Here is a 17118-nt window from a genome sequence, read left to right on the forward strand (position 1 = left end):
AGAAAGAAATGTTTTATTTTTTTTTTTCTTTACATTCAAAACCTTGAGCGGAGGGTTTGAAAAACTAAAAAAAAAATAAATCCTGGCCTTAAATATGTAATTAGATCATTAGCATATTAACCAGGGGCAAAGGATAAGATGTTCAAAGAATTCATGCATTTCGCTATATAATCATTAGAGCCCCCCCCCCCCCCTAAACAAGAACCCCTGACCCTGGGGCCATAAAATTAACAATTTTGGTAGAGGCACACTTGCTCATCATAACTATGTACTTAGTTGGTTTATTTAATACCCAGGAGCAGAGAAGAAGATTTTCAAAGAAATAATGCATTTTCCATACCTACTAATTTAGCCCCGCCCTAGCACTATAACCCCTGACCCTAGGGCCATGAATTTCACAATTTTGTTAGAGGACTCAATGCTGATTACAATCATGCAAACAGTTTGCCTGCTTGTTGTCCAGGAGTAAAGAAGAAGATTTTTAAAGATTGCATTAATTTTAGTGGTTTTGGCCCCACCCCTCAGGCCCCAGGGGGGCAGGGATCATGAAATTCACAATTTTTGTTCCCCTTCACCCATAGATGCTTTGTGCCAAATTTGGTTGAAATTGGTTCAGTGGTTTCAGAGAAGAAGCTGAAAATGTTCAAATGTTAACACACGACGAACGACGCACGACGACGGACGAAAACGGATAGCAACAGGTCACCTGAGTTTACTCAGGTGACCTAAAAACAGACAAGCAGTATTGGGGAGTAGGGGGAACGTTCTCTCAATTAAGTGTAAAATAATTACTCTGGCTGATACAAATGATACTACATGCCTGTATATATTTGTATATTCTTGCCTTTCAATAGTTGAATTTTTTTTTTATTTCTTCAGTTACTTACTGTGGTTTCATTAATATTCGTGGAGCACCAATTTTCGTGGATTTCGTTGTTGAGTGGATCCACGAAATCAAATGTTCAACGAAGTTTGGTGCCTACATTTTGATTTACGATAAACCTTTTAAAAGCCCATTCCGACTTTCGTTAATATATATTAAATAGCCCTACCCGTTTTTTTTCCTCAACAGATCGACTTTCAAAACCTATTTTTCCTTTTTTTAAAATAATTTTAATTTAAAAAATGAGAAAATAATTTTAATTTTATCTGAATTTTTTTTAATAAAACGTTCTGCACGGAGATAAACAAACAACACGTAGATCTGTCAACGCAGTGCATACACCAATCAGCGATATACCCCCAAAGCCATAGGATGATAATCAGGCGTAAATGTGTGAAATTGTTTTCTCAAACAATTTAATTAAGTGTCCAAACCCCAATTATCACCTGAACAGTGAAAACAACAAATAACCGTTACATAAAAAATTTGATGGAAATAATTTATTACTCTCTTCCGTTAAAACATGCTAAATTCATACAAATTATCAACACAATTTAATGCTATTTGAATTTTATCTTTTTGCTTAGAAACATATTTTTGTTATACATGAGGTAATGGGTTTACATGGATGCTGCAATTTAACATTCATGGCTGAATTATTGTCGTTCATATTACTTGTTTAAGCGGATGTTGTACCCATCGCGCATGATCGCACGTGAATGTGTTTGTTCCGAGATCTTCAAACTATGGGTCTGGGTGTCTCTGTCAAGCCCCAAAAACACGCCGTACATGTGAAAATGAGTAACTAACGCCATTTTGTGAATTGAAATAATACTTAATTGTTGTTACTTTTAATATCCTGTTGCAACTTAATTACCGTCCGTATTCCACACTTGCGATCATAATTTTTGTCCGTATTCCACACTTGCGAATTAAAGGAATAATTCACCGTTGAAGGTTCCGACTTTCGAAAAGCCAATGGAGATAATTAAATATCTCCTGTTAGTAATTTTCTATAAAGATATCTATGTACCCTTATATTGTTAATGGCACAATGTTCCCGCTAAAGCATAACGACGAAAGAAAAAATGAAAAGATAGACAATTTTTTTTTCTGTTAGCGCCATTATCCACGAATTTACGTATCCACGAAACTGTGAATTTTACTAAATCCACGAAAATTGATGCCCACGAATATTAATGAAACCACAGTATTGTTCATTTCTTCCTCAAATGGACTGAACTTCTCCCATAGTTTTATTCATTACATCTGATGCATAAGCAACCCTTTTCTGAAGAATGATGCTTAGACTGTAAGCTATAACAGAGACCTAAACAATGTCGCTGGCAATATGCAATAGCTACCACGGGCAGTTTAAAACATCATAACTATGTACTTAGTTAGTTTATTTAATACCCAGGAGCAGAGAAGATTTTCAAAGAAATAATGTATTTTCACTATATAATCAATAGAGCCCCGCCCTAACACCAAAACCCCTGACCCTGGGGCTCATCATAACTATTAGGAGTGGGACGATCCACCGGTGCACCGATGCATCGCAGTATTCACTTTGACGATCTACAGATCGATTCATATAATTAAGTATCACGATACCTTACCGCACTTTTTTTTTATTTCCAAAATTTCCGGGCTTTAGAATTCGAAATTTTTAGTCCTATAGTCTGTATCATCAAGACGTTTAAACAAACACAAATAAACTACAAACGTCTTGCTGATACAGAATTCTAAATATAAGCATCAAAATGGCGTCCGACACGCCAGATTACATCAAATTAACGAAACCAATTGGCAGTAAATCGGGTGTCTGGGACACTTCTGGACTCCCGGTATATGACAAAGACGGGGCACGAACAACAGTCAATTTGAGTCAAGAAACTCTAATTCCCAGTTCATTTGTTAAATTAGTTTATTTTCACACACTGTTTTGTTCAAAATTAAATGTTCTAAAAAATTATCTAGTTTTATTTGGTTTTAAATGTATCGTGATATGTATCGTATCGCACCTAAGGTATCGTGATATGTATCGGATCGGATCAGTTCAGTATCGTCCCAGCCCTAATAACTATGTACTTTGTTGGTTTATTTAATACCCAGGAGCAGATAAGACGATTTTCAAATAAATAATGCATTTTCACTACCTACTTATTTAGCACCGCCCTAGCACTAGAACCCCTGACCCCAGGGCCATGAATTTCACAATTTTGTTAGAGGACTCATTGCTGATTACAATCATGCAAACAGTTCGATTGCTTAATGTCCAGGAGTAAAGAAGAAGATTTTTAAAGATTGCCTTAATTTTAGTGGTTTTGGCCCCACCCCTCTGGCCCCAGGGGGGGGGGGGGGTGTTGCAACCACTATTGAAATAACGACCACTATTGAAATATTTATATCAATAGTGGTTGAGAGTGCATATCAATAGCAAACATAGTTCATAACCACTATTGAAATACGACCACTATTGAAATAATTATATCAATAGTGGTTGAGGGTGCATATCAATAGCAAACATAGTTCATAACCACTATTGAAATACGACCACTATTGAAATAATTATATCAATAGTGGTTGAGGGTGCATATCAATAGCAGACATAGTTCATAAACACTATTGAAATACGACCACGATTGAAATAATTATATCAATAGTGGTTGAGGGTGCCTATCAGTTACAACATAGTTCGTAGCCACTATTGAAATACGACCACTATTGAAATAATTATATCAATAGTGGTTGAGAGTGCATTTCAATAATAGACATAGCTAGTAACCACTATTGAAATACGACCAGTATTGAAATAATCATTTCAATAGTGGGTGAAAATGCATTTCAATGTAAGGACCATAGGTTTCAGCATCTATTCAAATAATGTCCACTTTTTAAATACAAAAATCAATCTGCCACTGTCGTTTGATTGTTGTTTTACGTCATTCGGCCATTTTCAACTCATGTAGAGACGTCACCATTTACCGGCGAAGGACTTCAAAGTTTGACCTTTAACCGGCACTCAGGGCCATTCAGCAGTGAGGGATCTTTACCGTGCCAATGCCTGTTGTGACGAGGAACCTTGCAACTATCAAAATAATTATTTAAATCACTTTAAATCATTATTTCAATAACTATCTAAATCTTCATCTAACAACTGATGATGAAAACAAAAATATGGATGCCGGGGTTGGTGTATCTTTTTGGTCTGATTTCATTGAAAATGGTAAATTAATAATACATAGTACATCTGGTCAATAGGGCATATATGCCACTATAAAGACAAAATTGAGATACAATATAATAAATTATATAATAAATTTCTAGAGTATAAAGAAATTATCCTTATTAAGCTATACATTTTTATTTTTTAATCTAAATTTATACATTTTTTACTCTCAATCCCATTTTTGTGAAATCTTGGTAAAAAATTCAAAATTACGCGGTAAAACTCTTCTATCAATAAGACAATAGTTGATGAAACTATTGTTCTTATATATTGAAATGCATTTTCACCAACTATTGATATAATTATTTCAATAGTGGTCGTATTTCAATAGTGGTTATGAACTATGTCTGCTATTGATATGCATACTCAACCACTATTGAAATAATTATTTCAATAGTGGTCGTATTTCAAAAGTGGTTATGAACTATGTCTGCTATTGATATGCATACTCAACCACTATTGATATAATTATTTCAATAGTGGTCGTATTTCAAAAGTGGTTATGAACTATGTCTGCTATTGATATGCACCCTCAACCACTATTGATATAATTATTTCAATAGTGGTCGTATTTCAATAGTGGTTACGAACTATGTTTGCTATTGATATGCACCCTCAACCACTATTGATATAATCATTTCAATAGTGGTCGTATTTCAATAGTGGTTACGAACTATGTTTGCTATTGATATGCACCCTCAACCACTATTGATATAATTATTTCAATAGTGGTCGTTATTTCAATAGTGGTTGCAACAGGGGGGCATGGATCATGAAATTCACAATTTGATAATCGATAGTAAAATTTGTCCAATTTTACAACACTATTCGGAACTAGAATTTTTGAAATATCATGAAAAATATAGAGCACCCCGAAAGAGTCAACGGTCCTTTTATTACACGTCTATATTATATTATGTTCCAGGATGAAGTACCGCTTGAGGAAGTAAATGTGAAGGAGACTAACAACCCTCAATATCCTCTGCTATTCCTCGTCCCCAGAGACAGGTTGCTGCACTTTGTAATGTGAAAATGAGGGATTGGCTTATTCCAAAGTGAGGAATCAGACCAAAATTGTGGAAGGAGTAGCATTTTAAAGGGATTTCACAGGAAATCCTTTGTTTAGTAACCATGGCAACACCGTTCGTCAAAATCAAAAACCGATTCACTATTCTATGTATCTTAGTGTAGTCTACTTGTGTGCCAAGTCATATTGAAATCAGACCAAAACTGTGGAAGGAGTAGCGTTTAAAAGGAATTTCACAGAAAATTCTATTTTTAGTAACCATGGCAACACTGTTCATCGAAATTAAAAACCAATGCACTATTCTATGTATCTTGGTGTAGTCTACTTGTATGCCAAGTTATATTGAAATCAGACTAAAATTGTAGGAGGAGTAGCATTTTGAAAAATTGTTTACAGACAGACAGACAGACAGACAGACGGACGCCGGATGCATTACTATCGCATAAGCTCTTCTGGTCTCTGACCAGTAGAGCTACACATAATAAAAATAAACATGTAGTATAACATCATGCTTTTCGGCTCATTCACTAGATTGGATTATTGGTCGTTGTGCGCAACGACAACAATATTCATATTAGGTAGTTTCCTCTACCTGTTTCAAGCACACCACGTCAGACAAGCTTTTTAGGAAAGCTAATAGTTGTATAAATAAGTTAGGTTCACCTTAGGTGTCACGTCTTGGCTAGTAACATAGATAAACCTGTTTGTTTCTAAGCTACTTGTGTTTGTAATTAATTCAAGAAGGAACCTTCCACGAATAGTTTATAGAATGAACTACTTTAAAATTTCACAGATGTTTTAGTAACTCGGACACAAAACCATTCGTTTAAACATACCCCCTGTACGTGATAATGTGGTACCAACAAAAATGCGCATTACTCAGGTTCTAAATATGCCTGATGTAACGTGGAATAAATTATACGGACATAATGAGGATCGGAATGTAAAACAAGTAAGACCTCAGTACAAAGGGGAGCTAGTCGAGCACCCTAACAACAAAGCGTCCCCTAATTTTAGTAGCATCCCCTGATTTTTAGCTCTACTGGTCAGAGACCAGAAGAGCTTATGCGATAGTAATGCGTCCGGCGTCCGTCCATTTGTCTGTCTGTAAACAATTTTTCAAAATGCTACCCCTCTTACAGTTTTGATCTGATTTCAATATAACTTGGCATATAAGTAGACTACACTAAGATACATAATTCTGTCGGATTTTGATTTCGACGAACAGTGTTTTGGTCTGATTTCATATTACTTGGCACACAAGTAGACTACACTACGATACATAATTCTCTGTATCGATTTTTGATTTCGACAAATGGTCTTGGCGTTGTTAGGAAAAATAGAAATTTCTGTGAAATTCTTTCAAAATGCTACTTCTCCCGGCCCTACTAACCAGAGTACGCTAGTATGATAGAGTACTTTAGAGTACGCTAGTAAAATTTCATAATTTAATGCAATTAAACTGCTTTTTGTATGTTTTGCTACATTAGTTTAACATAATGAATTTAAAGAATTCAATCCACAATATGCCTTATTTGGCCTAGTAAATAGTGAAAATTTCAAAAAAGTATTTAGAATAAACGAAAGTGTTACTTATCATCCTCAAACATTGACTTATTTTACGTACACAAAATTTTCTTTGTACCGGATGTTTATCAGGGCAAACTAAACACTAAACAAACGGTGGATCGACGTTTTCCGGGAAAATTCCAAAAGTTAGCACATTTTAATTCAAATTTACACATATAGCACAGTCGTTACCGCAAAATAATAAAACAGAAAATGACATATACAGGTCTGAGAAATGTTTTTCAGTGAAAAGATTTTGCGTTAACGAGTGTGCTCATGTTGAAAAAAAAAATAAATAAATTCCATCTCACGTGAAAATACTACCGTCTGTTATTATTCCTGGAAGAAATGCCAGAATTTTGAAGCTGCAGTGATTTCTGATTTAGAGGAAAAAAAATCAATTTCTGGGAAACATGCTGTAGAAAGGTGAGTGCATTTGATTATTGTTTCTACAGTAAAATACGCATGATTAATATAAAATGATAAATAAATTCCTAATTATTAATATTTTCCCTTAAAGTGGCGAACACTGCAGTCTTAAGTAATCGGCAGTATGTCACTCAGCTTCTTAAATGGCTAGAAAACTGTTTCCTATTAAATTAAATCATATTTGTAAAACAATTTCTCCTTAAGCCCCAATATCTATCATTTCATCGGTTTTCACTCTTTCAATCTGTCATTCTGTCCGGGATTTCGCACTCTGTGCGAGTAGTACTTTATATTTTTTTTACAAAATCCTTAAAATAAAGGCTTTATTTTACAATCGAAAAAAAATTCATATATGTGAAGAAAAATAATTATATCTCAATATATTTTATTTTAAAATGTAAAAAAAGATTTATTGTTTATGTAAATGAGAAAAATACTCGTTACTTAGTAGAAAATCTTCATCACAATAATTTCAAAAAAGAAGGTAAAGGGCAGTAACTCTTTCAATGATGAACATCACAGTACATGCATAAACAACACCAAACAAACATTATCAAAAAAGGAAGGAGAAAATGAATTTTAAAATAAAACAAATGAACTATTTTATGGTATTTATAAATTGATAAAATATCTGTGGTATCATTGAAATGACGGTTGCTTACAAAAATATCAATAAGAATTTTAAAATAATTTTAAAAAAATTATGTATGCTTTTAATAATAAAATAACCACCAACAGAACAAGAGGAAGAGAAATGCTAGAGAAAGGAAGAACAAATAACAATATATATATATATATATATATATATATATATATATATATATATATATATATATATATATATATATATAATTCTGAATCAGTAGATTTTTTCTGATACATGTAACAATGAATTAATTTGATAAGTAACTTGAATTTTTAAAGTGACAGTATTAATTTACACAATAAGTCAATTTCTTTAGAAATAATTTTTTTCTCTCTTTTCATGTTTTATATATAAATCAAAATTTTAAGTAAAAAAATATTAACATTTTAAACATTGAAAATATAGAAATTACATAGTATAACAACTGTATCATTCTTTTTAAATATTTCAGATGTCTGATTCTGCGAGAAAATTTTATTGCTGCTTTAACTGTCCTCGAAGAGTGCGGCAAAAAGACAGACACAGTATTCCAAAGAAATGTAGGTCAGTCATATCAAAGCTGTCTGGAAGGACACCCTCCGACAGGGATTTCCTTTGCAATAAATGCAAATGTATGTGCTACTACTACCTGAAAAAAAAGCACCCCAATTATCCCAGACCACAAAACCATGGTAGGACAGAACAGTCATCAGCATCCCCTGCACCTCCATTTAGCCCACCATCGGTAACACTGCCTTTTCCATGCACATCAAGGGGCCATGCAATGTGTTGCATCTGTAAACGACCAGGACCCAAGCTAGTCGTAGTTCCAGTTGACGTAAGGCACCGCATTTTTATTTCAAAGGAGGTTATCATCCCAGCTGGTTCTCGTTGCTGCCCTAAGCATCTTCAAGAAAGCATCCAAAATCTTAATCCTGTTGCTGAAACCACTACCTTCAATAAAACGTCAATTTTTCAGCTTATAAAGTTTTTACGGTCTGAAGTCATGCGAAGTGAGAAAACTAGACTAGATTTCAACAACAGCGAAAGTCTTACCGACACTGAATATGTAGATCTCCTTGGAATTTCTAAAGCTGCATTTCAAGACTTGTTGATGTATGTTGAGGAAAGGAAAGTCAGATCAACTCCAGCACGAAGCGTACGAACTAGCCTTGCCATATTCTTGATGAAGCTCAGGGGAGGAGATTCAAATCGCATTCTCTCTACCTTATTCAATGTGTCCAAGTCCAGTGTACATATGGCTATGAAATCAATTAGAACAGCTTTGATGAATGGCAGATTTGTAACAGAGAATCTTGGATTTGGTCATATAACAAGAGAAAAAGTCATCAATTCACATACGCGACCATTAGCACAGTCCCTTTTTGGTGATGTAGGAACCCAGCAGGCCATACTTGTCCTTGACGGAACATATATCTACATTAATAAAAGTGGTAACTTTAAGTTCCAGCGACAGTCCTTCAGTCTTCACAAGGGTAGGCCGCTAGTAAAACCTCTAGTTATTGTGTCCACCACTGGTTACTTTGTTTCTGTGATGGGCCCTTACATCGCCAAAAACAATGATGCCACCATTCTCAACCACGTCATGAAGACAAATATTGAGGACATCTGCAACTGGGTCAGAGAGGACGACATCTTCGTCATTGATAGAGGATTTAGAGATTCCCTGGACTACCTCGAGCAGATGGGTATCAAGGCAAAGATGCCGTCCTTCATGGTTAAAGGCGAAAAACAGATGGGGACTGAAAATGCAAACACCAGTAAATTAGTGACAAAGGTATAACACAATGTTAGATATGATGTTCTTTGTTCTTTTAAACAAGAGGTCCATGGGCCTTGTAGGTCACCTGAGTGTTATATAACAAGTACAACTTTCCAACAAATGAATTTGGTTGGTGTATACACTTAACAAACTTAGATCATCAGCATACCGGTATTACCCAGGAGCAGAGGAGAAGATTATCAAAAAATTAATGCAGTTTTACTATGTAATCATTATAGAGTCCCACCCTAACATGAGAACCCCTGACCCTGGGGCCATGAATTTCACAATTTTGGTAGAGGCCTCAATGCTGATTACAATCCTGCCCCCAGTTTGGCTGCTTGATGCCCAGGAGTGAAGAAGATTTTTAAAGATTGCATTTCTTTCAATGGTTTTAGTCCCACCTCTCATGTCCCTGGGAAGGGGAGGGGGAAATCATGAAATTCACAATTTTTAGCCCCATCTCTCATGTCGGGGAAGAGGGGACGAGGATCATGAAATTCACAATTTTTACAACTCTTCCCACCCATACAATGCTATTTGCATAAATTGGTTGTAATTGGATCAGCTGTTGAAGAGAATAGGTTGAAAATGTTCAAAAGGTAACCCATGACAGACGGCTGACAAAAATAGACAGCAATATGTGACTCAGGTGACTTAAAAATTCCAAAGAAATTTCCTTTATCATTTTTCAAAAATAAATTTGCATACATTTGCTGAACAAGTTCTATCAAGATATTTCTGAGTACTGTAAACCAACTTTTATTCGCGTCATCTTTTATTCACGATTTGTCAGTCTAAATTCAATCCGCGACAATTAATTTCCGCATTCGTAAAAACATTCTCCTCAAATCCTTAGCAAAATGAATGTTTGCGGCAATTAATTTTCCAGAGTTGAAGCAAGTTGGGAGCTCGCGGATATTTCTCGCACACAAATAAAATTTGGTTTACAGTAAATTGCTTACATAATACATGTACATGTACCTATATGTCTATCCACAGATACGCTGGGTGGTTGAATCTGCAAATGCTCGGATAAAGCAATGGCATTATTTGGGGAAAATACTTCCATCAAGCCAAATACCACATATTGGTGACTTTGTCCGGATTGTGTGTGCAATATCCAACAGGCATGTAGTTTCTTAGATTCCTACAAAAAATCATTATAGCCATACAAAATAACTTCTATTCACCTTTTAATAAAATTCCAAATGCTCATCAAAGTATATCAGAAGAATTTAAAAATCTTGTTTACATGAAATATTTTTCATAAAATTAAAAAAAATAATTTTTTTGGTTAAAATTTTGGTCTGAGGTTATTACAAGTTAAAAGAATATGGATATATTTCAATAAAGGAAAGTTTATAAGCAATTTTTGTTATTTCAAAAGAATTACTACAAATGCTCACTAGTGTATTCTGTCTCTTAGGTACTTGAAACCACTTTCTACTGGTGATACTGAAGAGGATCTTGCTCTTGGTTCCAAGATGCTTTACCTCTCCAAACAGGTAAATTCTCTGCAGCAACATGTGGAAGAAAATCACCTGGATCGCAGAACAGCTTGCTGGGAAGATATTGGTGATCTGAATGACTTCCCCTGCCTGGATGAAGACCAGCTAACATCGCTCACCTGTGGCACATACCAGCTCAGATTATCCCCATGTTATGCCCAGGAACATATTGAGGGGGACTGCTCCATACTAGTCCATAAGGAGGATCCAGGGCTTCTACGTGTTAGATTGCAGAGTCGACACGTCTCTTCAAAATCTTACTTGTTGTGGGTGAAGTATGAAGCTGGTGAGATCACTGGGTGGTATTGCAAATGCAGGGCAGGTGCTCGAGTAGTGGGCATGTGTGCACATGTGGCTGCCATATTATGGTATGTTGGATATGCCCGTCATCAAAGGGAGGGACGACTGGGTGTAAGAGACTGGGGGGAGTTTCTTGATGATGCTACTCTGGTCGACGATTCAGACGAGTCCAGTGACAGTGAAGAGAGTGGCCCAGAGGAATTAACTGACACTGCTTTATCCTGAAATATTCAAGTTAAAATCTGTGTGAATATTCCATGGCTTAATCTGAAAATTATATTTTGATATTCAAATGCCATTTAATTCCCCTATATGCTCCTTTATTATTCTAAAATTCTGTTGATTAATTATCTCAATTTTAAAGTTATAATATTTATACCATTCTAAAAATATTCCATTATCAAAAACCTTCAGCTTATGTACAGATGAATGTTATATATACTATAAATATTACTGATTATATGCAGACATAATCTTATCTCCATATATTGTTATGTTACAGAATACAAATATCTTACATCATACATGGATCTGTATATAATGAGATTAATGATCTCATTGCATATTTTGTTTAGTTGGCATTTATTGCAATTTTTAAACATTTGAGCAGATAATCTTCATTAATAATTGTGCGATCAACATTGATATTCTCATATTGAAAATCACTGTTTTTTTTTTTAATTTTAAAATAAGAGTTATTATAATTAAACAATATTCACATCTTAAAATAACCCTATTCCCTATTAAGTGCACCTGTCCTAGAAACATGAAGAAATTATTTAGTGAAATAGCACACAAATTCAAACTGTCATTAATTTTCATAATTATGCAAGTTTGTGAATGTCTCATTATGTATCACCATCAGTTGATTTTCTTGACTCATTTATATCCTACCTGTACAAATATATGGCATCACTTCTGTGAGTCATGTTGATTAAAAGAATATTTCCTGACTCTGAATGATGTGTTGTTGCTTAAAATTAACTTGCTTGTGTATTTCCTTGCTAAACATTTAATATATGTTATTTATTTTAAAATATGCACAGAAAATTTAATCAAACAGTCCTCCAATGTTTACTAAAGTGAAAGTCAGAAACCATACCCTTCAATTAGGCCTATTCAAAGGAAATAGTTTTTTCAATCTATCTCTCTTTCTTCTCTCTCTCCCTATGGAGCTCTTAAACATTTAAATTATTTTGTCAGCATTTGACACTAAAGAATTAAACATGATAAATCGATCATTTAATTAATATGATAATCAGCCGACCAGTTTGTTGGTTTAACAACATGTATGGTGTAGCTGTTTTCAGACAATTTAAAAAAGGGGTGAAAGGCATGTATACAAAATTGGTAAACATAGTAAAATGCATAATGTATATCATACTTACTATTTTGACAACTGCAAATTATTATGCATATCATTCGGCTGTTCAAACACTTGATTCCTTTTTGCACATACACTCTACCATTTCATCTGCTGCTGGTCAGGTTTACGCGACACATTATGACTATGAGTAAATTCGAACTTACTACTGACAGCGCAAATCCGAGTGGTTTCGCGCTAAGTGTTTTCACCCCCATATTCTGTATTTCGCCCCAAAGCAGCCTTTTCAAGTAACGGAATGAAAGAACTTTTCTTTTTCAATTTAATATTACTCAGTATATTTCAGAATTTGTCAAATTTGTTAAAATGAAAAAAAATAAATTTATAGAATACATTATGTCGTCGATTCATTGATTTTAACGAGGCCGAGTCTAATTATTTCTGCCCTAGGGATTTTGAAAATTTTTTGATGATTTATTTTTACTGTTATATTTATTGTTTTAGGATCAAAAAATCGAATGTTTACCACCCCGTTTTCTTAGTGGGCCATCTTATATGTTGTCATACTTTACTATTGGACCCTATGGGAATTTGTTGGAAAATCGCCAAATTATTACATTTTTTCAATATTTTTTGTACTTCGGCCCTAGGGATTTCTTTTTAATTCAAGTAAATGAAAGTTAATGTAAAAAGTCACCAAATTGTGAAATTTTAAAAAAGTTCACCATCTCAATTGGTCTAGGTCGAAGATAAATATCTCTAAAATTGCCATATTTCAGTAAAAATACGTATCTATGGTGACGTTGTTAGCGCCATTTGAACGTTATTTCTTCAATAATTGTCGTAAAATCAAATTTTCATATCAGTAGGAGTTACAAATAATGTTAATTTTGTATTATAATTAAAATAATTAATGACTGCATGAAATTAAAAAGCTGCGCAAAGTGATGCGCACTCGAATTAGACTCGGCCTCGTTAAATGCTATTTTTAAACAACATAGACCGCCCGGTATATACTGCTTGAACAATATATTAATTAACTGGAATAACTACAGTGTAGTATATATCTTGATATTCGTAAAAATATGCTTCATGTCTTACTGAGTTTTTGCACAGAAGAAAATCTTGCAAAATTCACTATAATGCAGGCATACACATGCCATGGTTTTAATGTCATGACCGTATACATAACCGTTACGTTAGATTCACTTGCAACGTACAACTAAGGGTGTTCTTAGGCTTTTACAGCACTAACTTTGACGCCGTCTTGTAAAAAAAGTATAGAAGATATCGAAAAAAGGAAAACAGTTAATCAAAGTTTATTTTCTAGAGAACAATCTTTGAACAAATGGTCGTTTTTTGAGACTAGGCCATATTTAATGATTCGTGGATTATCTTCTCTTGATAAATTAAATTTAATTAAAGTTAAGAAGTTTGAAACAAAATAGTAACTGAGATCGGGGTGTTGATAACATTTAATGCATTGAAATATGAATGTTGCTTTCTTGTCAAACTATCGCTAAAATTACAAATACTTGGGACAAATGTTGCAATATTATTTTATAATTACTGTTTAATCAAGTTGTATATACATGAATAAACAGTCTAATTATATTAGAATACACAATTTTTCTTGCGTACTCTATCGTACTCCAGCGTACTCTGTTTAGTAGTACCCTACTTTTCCTACAGTTTTGGTCTTATTTCAATATAACTTGGCACACAAGTAAACTAGACTAAGATATATAATTCTGTGTATCGGTTTTTGATTTCGACGAACGGTGTTGGTGTTGTTACAAAAAATAGAAATTTATATGAAATTCTTTCAAAATGCTACTCCTCCAACAGTTTTAACAGTGTTGGTGTTGTTACTAAAAATATAAATTTCTGTGAAATTCTTTCAAAATACTACTCCTACAGTTTTGGTCAGATTTCAGTATAACTTGGCACACAAGTAGACTACACTAAGATACGTAATTCTGTGTATCGGTTTATGATTTCGACGAATGGTGTTGGCATAGTTACTAAAATCAGAAATTTCTATGAAATTCTCTCAAATGCTACTCCTCCTACAGTTTTGGTCTGATTTCAATACAACTTTGCACACAAGTAGACTACACTAAGATACATAATTCTGTGTATCGGTTTTTGATTTCGACGAACGGTGTTGGTGTTGTTACAAAAAATAGAAATTTATATGAAATTCTTTCAAAATGCTACTTCTCCAACAGTGTTGGTGTTGTTACTAAAAATATAAATTTCTGTGAAATTCTTTCAAAATACTACTCCTCCTACAGTTTTGGTCAGATTTCAGTATTACTTGGCACACAAGTAGACTACACTAAGATACGTAATAAAGGTCTTCCGTTTCCAACGGAAGACCTTCTACTGATTCTGATGATTAAGATTATTATGTCGCCCCGAACGAAGTCGGGGACGACATATTGATATTGTACGCATGTTTTTTTATCCAGGCTGTTTCTCGGAGATGGCTGGGACAATCTTCCTGAAACTTTCCTTCAAGGACGATTACTGGTTGTAGTTGTGCAGTGAGGTCGTTCAGTTCCAATATGTCTACCGTTGCCATGGAAACCTGTAAAAAGCGACAAATTTTGTCCGAGAGTGTTCTCTCTGGTCCCTTAAACGTTCGTCATGAAACTTTTCTTATTTTAATGATTAGTATCTGTAGTTCTGCAACTCGTATTTAAAATTTTCATATAATCGATTATTGCCATGGAAACCAGGTGAAAGTTAAAATTCTTTAATTTCGATTTTCTCAATAACTACTCAGGCAATCGTTTTGAAACTTTCAATGTTTATTCCTTGCAATGTGTCAAAGTGATTTCTACTTTCAAAATAATTGTAATGAGTCGCTCACGGTTGCCATAGAAACGAAACAGTAAAAAAGATTCAGATGTACACATGTGTTCTCCAAGGTCTAGGTCAAAGGGTCAAAGTTCGTCGTATGCAATAAAAGTTCTTTTCACAAGGATTACATATTTGAAATACGAAAGCCCTAGTACTTACCGTTCAAACGTTATGGCTATTCACTATGTTCAAGACGACCCCCCCCCCCCCCCCTCTTTTTATGAAGCACACAGCCAAGTAGAATACACAGATATAACATATACAACTTACAAGTAACTTTTTAAAATCTTCATTCATAAAATTCAGTTCCCGTCATGTGATATTTTGCCATCATTCATTCTCCTTCTGTTTTGTCTCTTGAATTTATAAATATTTTATTTTATCTATATAAAAAAAAATAACGATTGTCAGCTGCATTTATTATCATTTCGCGTTTTCTTGTATATGTATCACTTGTATATTATTCATTTCATTAGATAGTGCAAGTATAAATTAAAAAATTGGTACGTCATTTCCATAGTTTTTATTCATTCATAAATTCTTTGATCCACTCCTGATGGTTCGCAAAGCCTTGATCACCACTGTATACAAAACATTCATCTCGCCGAAAATGTTCATGATTCCGCTAAACTGAGAAAGTTCACACATGATTTATTATCTCATAACACACATCAGCTCTCTGCAATGCAGAAATGCTCGAATTGAAGGGGAAAATTCAGGAGTTATTGATGAGAAAAATTCAGGAGTTATTATGTCGCCCCGAACGAAGTCGGGGACGACATATTGATATTGTACGCATGTTTTTTTTATCCAGGCTGTTTCTCGGAGATGGCTGGGACAATCTTCCTGAAACTTTCCTTCAAGGACGATCACTGGTTGTAGTTGTGCAGTGAGGTCGTTCAGTTCCAATATGTCTACCGTTGCCATGGAAACCTGTAAAAAGCGACAAATTTTGTCCGAGAGTGTTCTCTCTGGTCCCTTAAACGTTCGTCATGAAACTTTTCTTATTTTAATGATTAGTATCTGTAGTTCTGCAACTCGTATTTAAAATTTTCATATAATCGATTATTGCCATGGAAACCAGGTGAAAGTTAAAATTCTTTAATTTCGATTTTCTCAATAACTACTCAGGCAATCGTTTTGAAACTTTCAATGTTTATTCCTTGCAATGTGTCAAAGTGATTTCTACTTTCAAAATAATTGTAATGAGTCGCTCACGGTTGCCATAGAAACGAAACAGAAAAAAAGATTCAGATGTACACATGTGTTCTCCAAGGTCTAGGTCAAAGGGTCAAAGTTCGTCGTATCCAATGGGGAAAAGTTCTTTTCACAAGGATTACATATAAAACCTGTGAAATGGATAATCAGCATCCATTCTCGAATACGATATCGGAAAGCACACACGTTTCAGTTACAATCCTTAATTTACTATGGCATCTAATTGTGGTGATATGACTATACCTGAACTTAAGAACGAGTTAGAAAAGTTTGGAGCAAGCACACATCAGGAAGGAATGGGAACTTGTGGAGATATAAACATACATGTTTTCTGCAAATCCAAGTAACT

General features: G+C 34.4%; 1 protein-coding gene across 1 annotated transcript; it reads left to right on the forward strand.

The window, feature by feature from the left end:
* Window positions 1-2646: 2646 nt before the first annotated feature.
* Window positions 2647-11584, forward strand: LOC134260823 (uncharacterized). The gene is made up of 4 exons (XM_062743359.1): window positions 2647-2730; window positions 8238-9563; window positions 10551-10678; window positions 10978-11584. Exons 1-4 carry the CDS (start codon window positions 2647-2649, stop codon window positions 11582-11584), a joined length of 2145 nt encoding a protein of 714 aa, XP_062599343.1.
* The last annotated feature ends 5534 nt before the right edge of the window (window positions 11585-17118 follow it).

This window comes from Saccostrea cucullata, unplaced genomic scaffold (assembly GCF_032062105.1).
Source record: "Saccostrea cucullata isolate Sc308-1 unplaced genomic scaffold, CSIRO_AGI_Scuc_v1 ctg1152, whole genome shotgun sequence".
Lineage (NCBI taxonomy): Eukaryota > Metazoa > Mollusca > Bivalvia > Ostreida > Ostreidae > Saccostrea > Saccostrea cuccullata.